General features: G+C 40.5%; 1 protein-coding gene across 2 annotated transcripts in view; it reads right to left on the bottom strand.

The window, feature by feature from the left end:
• The window catches only part of CUNH12orf50 (chromosome unknown C12orf50 homolog), a 49,556-nt gene extending 39,990 nt beyond the window's left edge, over positions 1-9,566 (bottom strand). The window contains exons 1-2 of one of the 2 annotated variants that reach the window (XM_004700417.2): positions 9,540-9,566; positions 9,077-9,197 (exon numbers count right to left, since the gene is read on the bottom strand). In XM_004700417.2, coding sequence (XP_004700474.1) covers positions 9,077-9,197; positions 9,540-9,551 — 133 coding nt within the window. In that variant the 5' untranslated portion in view covers positions 9,552-9,566. The remainder of the gene's footprint in view (positions 1-9,076; positions 9,198-9,539) is intronic. The other variant, XM_045293416.1, reaches the window with a different exon arrangement.
• Between the last annotated feature and the right edge of the window lie 1,174 nt (positions 9,567-10,740).

Genomic DNA, 10,740 nt, shown 5'->3' with positions numbered 1-10,740 from the left:
TATATATATAAAATCTATGTTTAACAGCAGATATTTGTATATGTATATATACCTTTACTGCAATTACATCCATGAAGGTGGTAGAGCATACAGGGAGCAAAGTTATAAAAACGGCTTAGACATAACCAAACACCTAGTAAGGATGAATTGCTTGGCCTGTAGACTGAGGACTATGGCTTCAGGGACAACCCAGGTTTATTGGCATAACATAGTCCACAAAAACAATGCTCCATATCCTACTTTAGTGGGAAGTGAATAGGGTCTTCAAAGCTTATAAGTGGCCATGTGTGGGCAATAATTGGTCTCTCCCTGTGCAGAGGAGGAATAAAGAGCAATGTATGTTAAAGACATATGGGCACAATTAGTCAAACCGACTAATGGACCATGTAAACACCTATTCTCCATGACCCTGAAACAGAAGAACTAGATGGTACCCAGCAACCACTACAAGTGGTCCGAATGGATCATCTTAGAAAAGCCTGGAAAAAGTGGAAGAAAAATGTAAAACAAGATGCAAGACATAAAAGGCCAGGCTTAGTGGTCTGATAAAAACTTGCAGGACCACCCAGACTATGGGTCTTCATCATCCCTAAGGTCTGGAGCCACACTCAACCATGGCTGTTTTTCCAGGCAAACTATTGACAGCTCTATAAGGGGAAGAAGAATACTAGGCAAATATAAACATTTTTGGAACCCTAGTAACGTAGTGGTCACACTTGAACCGCTAACTGAGAGGTAAGCAGTTTGAAACCACCAGCCAATCCACAGGAGAAGGAAGAGGCTTTCTATTCCCCAAAAGAGTTGCAGTCTTGGAAGCCCACAGGAGGCAGTTATACCCTGACCTATAGGGTCACCATGGGTCAAAATTGACTCAATAGCAGTGAGTGATAGACACCTTAAAATGTAATTAGTCACTTGAGATCTAAAGGGTGGTTTTTATCCAAAAAGAATGTTCAGGAAGGTTCAGAAATCAGGTTTAGGAGTGAGGTAGTTGCACTGAAGCAAAATTCACTTGGTGTGGCTCTTCTATCCATCATCTCTGAAGCTTATCAAATGATTGGGAGGGCATGCAAATATGATGCACAATACCTAACTTGGAGATTGGCCAGGCCCATTTTTTGCCATTATACACTGTATGAGAACCATTTCAAAATCAAGAAGAGGAATCTCCAAACCACCCAAAAAGATAAAAAGCATCATGTCCTGAAACAAGCAGCCATCTAAGTGGGGTGTCAACTAAGTCTACGTGGAAGAAGCGTGCTAGCCCGCATGCTTCACAAATTGTACATAATAAATTCAAACCCGGAAAAGAGAATGGTATTAAAGCTTGAATTCTGAACACCTGGTTTGCAGAAGGCTATGTATGACAATGGAAGTCCAAAGTCCATTTGTAGAGTCCTTACATGGATTAAGCCTCTAGTGAATCATCTCTGAACCTAGTCTAGATATGAATAGCCTGCTATCAGACAGAGAGTATTGTAAAGTCAATTGTGGAAGATGTAGTTAGGTTAAAATGTAATTCCATACTTAGAAGATGGACATTGGGCCTCCACTCAATGGAAGAACACTGTTCTATTAAACTGGCATTCCATGATGCTCACCTTCCCAACACAATTGCTGAAGACAAAGTGGGTGCATAAGCAAATGTGGTGAAGAAAGCTGATGGTGCCTGGCTATCAAAAGATATAGTATCTGGGGTCTTAAAGGCTTGAAGGTAAAGAAGCAGCCATTTATCTCAGAAGCAACAAAGCCCACATGGAAGAAGCACACCAGCCTGTGTGATCATGAGGTGTCGAAGGGATCGGTTATCAGGCATCAAAGAACAAAAAAAAACTATTATCACTGTGTGCTCACCTCCATGATACAATTGCTGAAGACAAATGGGTGCATAAGCAAATGTGGTGAAGAAAGCTGATGGTGCCTGGCTATCAAAAGACATAGCATCTGGGGTCTTAAAGGCTTGAAGGTAAACAAGCGGCCATCTAGCTCAACAAAGCCTGCATGGAAGAAGCCAAAAAGCCCACATAGAAGAAGTACACTAGCCTGTGTGATCATGAGGTGTCGAAGGGATCAGGTATCAGGAATCAAAGAACAAAAATTCATATCATTGTGAATGAGGGGGTGTGTGGAGTGGAGACCCAAAGCCCATCTGTAAGCAACTGGACATCCCCTTACGGAAGGGTCACGGGGAGGAGACGAGCCAGTTAGCGTGCAGTGTAGCAATGATGAAACATACAACTTTCCTCTAGTTCCTAAATACTTCCTCCCTTCCTCCCCCATCATGATCCAAATTCTACCTTACAAATTTGGCTAGACCAGAGGATATACACTGGTAAAGATAGGAACTGGAAACACAGTGAATCCAGTACAGATGATCCCTTTAGGACCAGTGGTGATACAGGGAGGGTGGATGGAGGGTGTGGTAGAAAGTGGGAACCGATTACAGGAATCTACATATAACTTCCTCCCTGGGGGACAGACAGCAGAAAAGTGGGTGAAAGGAGATGTCAGACAAGGCAAGATATGACAAAATAATAATTTATAAATTATCAAGGGTTCATGAGGGAGCGGGGGAGCAGGGAGGGATGGGGTAAAAATGAGGAGCTGATGCCAGGGGCTTAAGTGGAGAGCAAATGTTTTGAGAATGATGAGGGCAATGAATGTACAAATTTGCTTTACACAATTGATGTATGTATGCATTGTGATAAGAGTTGTATGAGCTCCCAATAAAAAGATTTTTTTAAATGTAATTCCATACCATTTAATCACCTTTTTGACCCTTTTAAAATGATTTCAGTTTTTAAAGTTTAATGCTTTCTTTGTAATTGAGGTTTTTCCTCTTTTTTGTCAGTGTTGTTTTTTTGTTGTTCTTTGGTTTTGCTTTGTATTATTTTCCTGTACATGAATTCCAGGAGAGCTAACTTGATTGAGACAGTAACTGGATTAATGATTACCTAGAGTGCTGGCAGGGGAGCTTGAGGAGAGCAGGGAGCTGACAGCCGTGAAAATGAGAAAGAACAAAATGTACCAAAATTAATTGTAGGGATGATTGTACAACTCTTCTTAATATGATCGAACTATTAAATTGTGTTATATGTGAATTGTATGCCAATAAAAGCATTCAAACCAAAATAAGAAGAGCCGCCACGGGGATGCATGTGATGTCCCTGCCTGAAGTGCAAAGGCCGCCGAGCACCGACAGCATGACACCGCAGGGAAGAGGAACTGAGACCGTGGGACGGCGTAGACAAGTCCCACCCTTCCAGGAGACCAACAGGAACCTGGCTAGCAGAATGGGGTACGCTTTGAGTACGTATCAATGTTAAGGGAGCTTTGCTACAGGGCAAAGGCCAAGGGGTCATGTGGCTGAGAGTCTGAAGACCAGAGAGAGACGTGGCTGCTGGCATGGAGAAGAAGAAGCATTTTTGTGGACACAGGATTATCTTTTTAATGTTTTCTGATCCTGCATTGTGGTTACCTGCTAATCATGAGTATTATCTGTGAATCCTGCATGGCCACTCGCAACAGATTAGCCATCCCAGCAGAGAAGTCGAGTGCTGTGGGTAGACCATTGGCGTCAGAATAAGATAAAGAAGGATGGAGGGTGGAGGCTTGTATGACCTCTGTCTCATAAGAATCCTCCTCAGGCAGAAGTGGAGTTGGATTCTTCCTCCCATTAGTGAAAATGGAGGAGGTAAGATGTGGCACCAACCCATTTCCTGGTGAAACTGAGGTTTTAGCTTTGGACATGTTTAATGTAAAATGTATATAAACCATCCAAGTTAAGAATTCAAGAGGATAGTTGACTATAAGGACCTGAACTTCAGGAGGAATGTACGGAAAGGAGTGATGAATTTGAAAATCATTGTTATATGGATAGTACTCGAAGCCAACAATCTAAATAGTACTACCAAGTGGTTGACAGGGAAACCAGGCCCAGCCAGAGGTAAGCTTTAAAACAATTCAAATGTAAGAGGTTGAGTAGATGGGGATAAATCAGAAAGAGAAAGTGACAACAGGCCATTAGGGATGTAAGAGGGACCAAAAAATGCACAGTGTCATGGGTAAAGGTGGGGATTTAATGTGTCTAACCCTGCTAATGATTCAAGTTGTATAAATACTAAGACCTGACCAAGGGACTTAAAAATGCATGTAATTGGTGATAGAGGCTAAAAAAAAACTAATTAGTATGGGATTAAGAAAGAATAGAAGACGGCATGGTAGGTAGCATAGTGGATGGTGCATTGAGCTGGTAACCACAAGGTTTGTGATTCGTGGGGAAAAATGAGTGGTGTGCTCCTATAAAGATTTAGTCTCAGAAACGTTAAGGACCAGTTCTACTCTTATCCTAAAGAATGCCTCTCAGTGAGCATGTGAGAATTGACACAATTGCAACAGGTAAGAGAGGATGCAGAGTCTGATGGCAGCAATCATAAATAACTCTTTTAAGAACGACTTCAAAGGGAATAATAGTTTTTATCTTATTCTTTTCTTGGATTTCTAGTCAATTGTTCGCTTGTGAGAAAATCATCAAGATAATAGAGAATAAATTTTTTCAATAATTAAGAAAAACACGTACTGTCTGCTGATATGAAGTATTGAATAAGAGTTAAAAGAAAATAACTTAGAAGAGAGGGGGGTGGCGTTGCTGAATTCAGTGACCTTTAATAGACAAGTTAGTGCTGCAATTGAACCATTATCACTGACAGGAACGCTACAGTTAAAAGCCTCCATGGCTCCTTAAAATCTAGTTGACACATGGGAAAAAAAATAGGATGTAGACAAGAGTATGGAAAGTTGAAGGATCCTGCTAGAGCTGTGGGTTAGCATTGGGCTGCCAGCCTTAAGGTTGGCCATTCAAATCCCCCAGATGCTCCTAAGGAAAAAGATGAGACTATCTCCTCTGATAATGATTTATAGCCTTATAAACCCTGCATAGGATCACTAAGAGTTTTAATTAATTTGATGTCAGTGTTTGGTTTTAGCTCAGGAACAGCTCATGTATGTTAAGAGTGGGGAAAAGATAGGAGGTACAGATGCTAGCTGATGAGAGTAAATGTAGTGATGGGAATTTATGGCACTATTCTTTTCCAAAGTTTCTCAGTCCACTAAGTTATTCAAAGCCCAGTAAAATCATCGTTGGAGAGTAAGAAGGGGAAGAGGTATTTGAGGTTTAAGAACAGGATAGAAATATAATAATGGATAAGAACAGTAGGGACGAACTGAAGGAGTGCCGTATAGTATGATTGCCAGTCAATATTAAGGGCTCAACTGAGGCTCCTAATCATGGATTTAACCCACCAACATGGTTATATATTTTTCTCCAACCATCTTAAGTTGTAGTATGCAAACACTGAGTACATGGAGAGTGTACTGAATCAGCATAATTGTTGTTAAATGAGTAAAATGAAGCAAGAAAGCGGCAAGGAGTGGGAGGGTGTGTTTAAGGAGCAGGCTACCCGAGAGAGGTGAGAGACGCTATCAAGGGGGTGCAAGATAATGAAGATGCGAAAGAATAAATGCGTCAGACGTCCCAGTGGGTTTGTAGCGTACTTTAAATCAGGCTTCTAAAGAAATTTTAAAACTAGGTCAGAGTATGCGATATAGGATATTAAGATGACAGGTTAGAGGGTAGTAATTGGAGTCTAGACTCTGACCATAAAGCGAGTTATAGAAAAAGAGGAGAATACTTTCGGTGGAGAAGAGGGGTTCAAAGAACTGAGAGACCAGGGTAACGGATATAAGAGGGGTATCCTCCAAACTGGATTTTTTTCAAAGCCATGTATTTAAATTTGTTTACAAAACAACCTCATCACCTTCAAAGTACTCTCCAATTACACTTACTGCATCTGTCAAATCTACGATTCTATTTTTGGAAATATTTTTCAAACTCATCTGTTTGGATGGCTGACAGCACCTCCCTCATTTTTTTTCCCTTCACCTCTTCTACACCGTCAAATCACTGTCCTTTTATGTCCCTTTCCATTCATGGAAACAAACAGAAGTAAGGAGTATGGGGCAAGAGAGGCATGCTGTTTTTGTTTGTCTGTTTGTTTGTTTTTTAAAACATGAGCAGGTACATTGTTGTGGTGGCAAAACCAGTCCCCCATCTGCCACAAATAAGGCCTTTTTATGGTCACAAACTGCTACGCATCTTCAGAACTTCTAAATAGAAACTTGATTAACAGTCTGACCTGGTAGAAAGAACTCCAAATGCATTACGAGACCACATTTCATCTGTTTGGGAAGTTGACGGACGTCCAGAACAAAGTCTGTCATAAATCGACATTTCACCATTTTTGAAACAAGAAAACCACTTGTACACTTGAGTTTTTCCTATAGTTCTGTCCTTGTGAGCTGTGTTCAGCCACACAACAGTTTCCATGGTATTTTTTCCCAAGCAGGAAACAAAATTTCACAGCCACATGCTTTTCTCTTAAAATGGCCATCACAAAAAAAAGTAAGTTCAAGCAAAACAGCTTTTATGAAATAATTCACCTTAACCAGAGAGAATCTTCCCAGGTGACGTGACTGGATGCACTAACTTTGAGAGAGTTGCAGGATGCTTTCCTAGCGAGGAAAAATGCATACTACAAAAGCTCTGCTCTGGCCAGAACAATTCTGGTTCTTTCAGGGGGTACCCACTCTTTGTGTATTTAAATGACAAAGAACTGATACATGAGTATTGATAAAGTGACTTGTGAAAGCTGAAAAATGAGGAGGAATGACCCAGGTATGACATAAACAAAGACAAGTAAAAGAAACATTGAGAATTTAACTATGAAGATTCAAGCTGCATGGACTCAGGGAGGTATGACAGAGAATAGTTTAAAAGGGGCAATGATAGTCAAGGTAACTCCCATCTCACCTTTGTATCCAGTGGTACTTGAGAATTGGTAGAATGAGCAGCTCCTACCTGAAAACCCTACAGGAGAAGTAGGGGACTGGGGAGAACCACTTTTACATTAGAGCATAAAGATGGTGGGAAGGTTCAGGGATAGAGATGAGAAAGAATTCTATAGGAACAAAATAGGTAAGGAAAGGAATAAGTCCGTTGAGAGATGGAGTTTCTTGAGTTAATGGACATAAATTGTAATACAGGACAGAATTAATTCCAAATATGTATGTGGGCATGATTTTATTATCTTTGGAGAATGAAGTAGGTGTTTGGGGCTTCCTGTTGTCTCTTGCCGCGGCATGCCACAGCTGCGGAGATGAGCTTAGAGCACAGACTACATCAGACAGTGTAGAACTACTGATCTTGGGAGACACAGTCGAACTACTCCATGTGGTTTCTGAGGCTGTAATATTTATGGGAGCAGACAGCCTCATCTTCCTCCTGTGAAATCACATCAAAGACATTTCGTTTGCAGCCTAACACTTAGCCCACTGTTCCACCTAGGACCTTTTCTGTAGAGGCAAGAAGGGTATTAATCTCAGCCTATGGATCTAATTACTCTTCTATTATAGATATTGAATGCCTGGGGAAGTCAAGAGTTTGGTTCAAATACATGAATCTAAGTTTGACTCCTATTGGGAGAGAGAAAAGCTTATTTTTCATGCCATGCCACTTCTTGAAGACACTGAGACTCTTAGGAAAGCCACAAATTACATTCAGTTTTCATTTCTATATCTCCAAATGAGAATAGTAAAATGTATCTCCATATCACTTATGCCAGAGTACGTCTTATTAATGATGATCACAGTAATTGTAATCTACATTGATATCGCACCAATTTTTGCCCAGAGAGGCAGTCTTTTTTTTAATCTCTCCAGTCCTGATACAATTAGTTAGAGAGACAGTAATTTTTACCCATATATCATGAAGGATCAAACTACTGACTTGATAAAAATTTCATTCAACGTATCACATGACATAAAGTCTCACATTATGTAAATCAATGAGATGAAGTTAATCACTTAAGTAGGTATAGTAAATGTCATCTTAGCAGGTTATGTTTTAATAGTTATCTACCTATCCTCTCCACATTCAATTTTACTGAGTATCTGTGTTCAGACACTGTGCAACACAGTAGTAAGGAAGTAATTAAGAGCTCCACTCTCATTTATAGTCTAGTGAGGATGAGGGCATTTATCAAAGCTGCATGTATATGATTAATGCTTTGAGTAGAGACTAAAACGAAGACAGCTAAAATTGTCCATTTGCTGAAAATTAGCTGAAGCCAATTTTTCAAATCCACAAATTCCATTACACTTTGAGTTTATCTTTAGAGCCATGGCATCAAAAGAACTACGATGGCCATAGCAAGAGAGTGGAGTCACCACAGTGTCGTGGAAACCTGCCACTGCCAACCTCTTGAGTAAGGTCTTGCCATTCGTTCCTTTTGGTTCTAGTATCTAAAGCCTACCCTTCTCAGAGATCAGCTTAAGTGTCACTGCATCATAGGATCAGGAGCACTCTCAACTTGTTGTTGTCCCGTGGGTTCTGACCTGTATTGATTACATAAGGCAGAGTAAAACTGTCCCATAGGGGTTCAAGGCTATAAATCTTCGTAGAAACAAACTGCTACAATCATTGTGGGGACTGCTCAAAAGCAATGCTATTTTAGTTTTTACAACAATGGGATCTTACATTTCCACAATTGAAGCCTAGAAAGAAGCACAAAGTATGACTGTTCTGCCAGAAATGGAGTTGTGTCATCCTGAGCCTGCCCTTAATCTCCCACCTACCAAGTAAGCCTCTGCACAGTCAAAGGAGTGGTAAGGCCCTAGCCTCTAAGCTTGGCTCCAGGTACATTAGGCTTTGCTGGGACACAGACTCATTTAATCTGCTGATACCAGTAGTCTTTTCACTTTCCAAATGAGCAAACTCCACCTTAAGCACACAAAAATCAGAGAAATTCCAGCTTCTTTGTTCACTTCAATATCTTATTAACTCCTTAATGACACATTCTAAACTTCATCTTTTGATTCTTCACAGAATCATTCTGTATAATCCACTGGCTAGAAAATCGGCATTGCTTACCTTGTCATATTCTATTTAATGCCATTTTCGCTGCTACTCCAAGACCAGACTTTAAAATGCTATATCCATGTTATTCAAAAATATACTCACTGCTACTTGGTGGCAAAAACAGTCCATTGATATTTCGAGGTTTGCTGTGATAAAAGACACAACTGATCTTCACACAGCCAAGAGGCTGAGTTTCCCAGAAGCATGAAATGCTGCAGTTTTGCTAGATAGATGGGACGGGGGAAATGTAATAATCAGACGCCACATTCACAATAAATGCAGTGTGCTATACTAGGCTTAACTACGGACTTATGATCATGTGTATTTCCCACCTTTCAGCGTTTCCTAGTCATGCCCTTTCTTTGACCGATACAATGGGTGCCCCTAAAACAGGCTCCTCTAGGCTTCTAAGAATTTAAATCTAGCAAAATGCTAAATGGCAGAAATTGATTTTTGGCTATTGGCAGTGAGACAATCATTTTCTTATTGCTGTAAACATATATACATTTCAATGTTCTTGAACGGCAAAACGTTTGACGAAATTGATGATGTTGAGGAACTCTACCTGCATTTCCATGTGTCTAAATCTGCAAAGGGGATCTAAACATTTCCCCTCTCTCCATAACGAACACACAGTGTCACTGCCAAGGGCTTCTTCACAGTGTCGAAACCGGCACTGGGAACCCTGAAAGGAGGGGGGAAAAGTAATCAGTGCAGAAAATGAAGAATATATTAATACAATAATTGCTAATCAATGAAGTATGTAACTATCGTTAGAATCACGAGCAGTATTCTGCTGAATGGTAGCAGAATAGAGAATCAAATGTCAGAGTATATGTCTAAGCTTTAGCAAATTGGTCTTAGTGAGAGACAGATAAACTAATATGATAATCTAATAATTAAATTGTACAATATACCTTACGACTCTCTGATAACAAAACACTTTTAAAACCCAAATGGCTCACTAAGGATAGACCACTAAACTTAAATATATACAGATCCACAGATGGAAACAAACGCAGGCCACTGCCTTTGGGGAAGAGATGTGGGTAACATATAAGAAAAAGTATTCCATCTGTTTCTTCTGTATTTTGATGCATGCCCTTAATTGTTCCTTGTCTTTTACCCCTCTTTCATTCTGGTCTTCCTGCTCTCCCTCTTTTACATAGATTGTAGATCTCAAAGAACAGAGTCGGTGGCAGGGGATGTGAAGTCAGATCAACCCATACTCAAAATCTCTGGCTTGATTACTTGCCCACAGTTACAAAGTTAGACCATTCCTAGACCTGTATCACAGTTTCCTCCTCTATAAAGAAGGAATCAAATCCCTTCTCTTGGGCATTTCTGCTCAGAACCAAGGGATCAAACTAAGAGGGAAGGAGAGAGAAAGAGAGAGTGGAATGCAACCAGGCCCACCAAGTCCCAAAGATGATATTCCTACGCAGAACAGCCAAAGCACAGAAAGGACCATAGGGCCAACCCCACAATTAGACACGACCTCCCTCACTGACCATTGCACTATGGGGGACAACACTGGAAATACAGTGTGAGAATTGTGCCCGATCTGACTCCACCACACCAGGGTGAAACACGAAGGGTGTGCAACAGAGCAGCAAGGGGAGCAAAGCTATGAAGTCACTGGGTAATACCAAAAATAGACTTCGGGGGCAGGGCATGACACCCTATCAGACTTGACTAGATGGCACTCATAAAGGTCAACAGAACTGGAACTATTTATAGGCTTTTCTCTTTTTTTTTTTTTTTTT

Source organism: Echinops telfairi, unplaced genomic scaffold, assembly GCF_000313985.2.
Source record: "Echinops telfairi isolate 266 unplaced genomic scaffold, ASM31398v2 ScPeMD7_2;HRSCAF=8, whole genome shotgun sequence".
In the NCBI taxonomy this organism is placed as follows: Eukaryota; Metazoa; Chordata; class Mammalia; order Afrosoricida; family Tenrecidae; genus Echinops; species Echinops telfairi.
The sequence above is the reverse complement of the archived record's forward strand: the minus strand, read 5'-3'. Positions and strand labels throughout refer to the sequence as shown.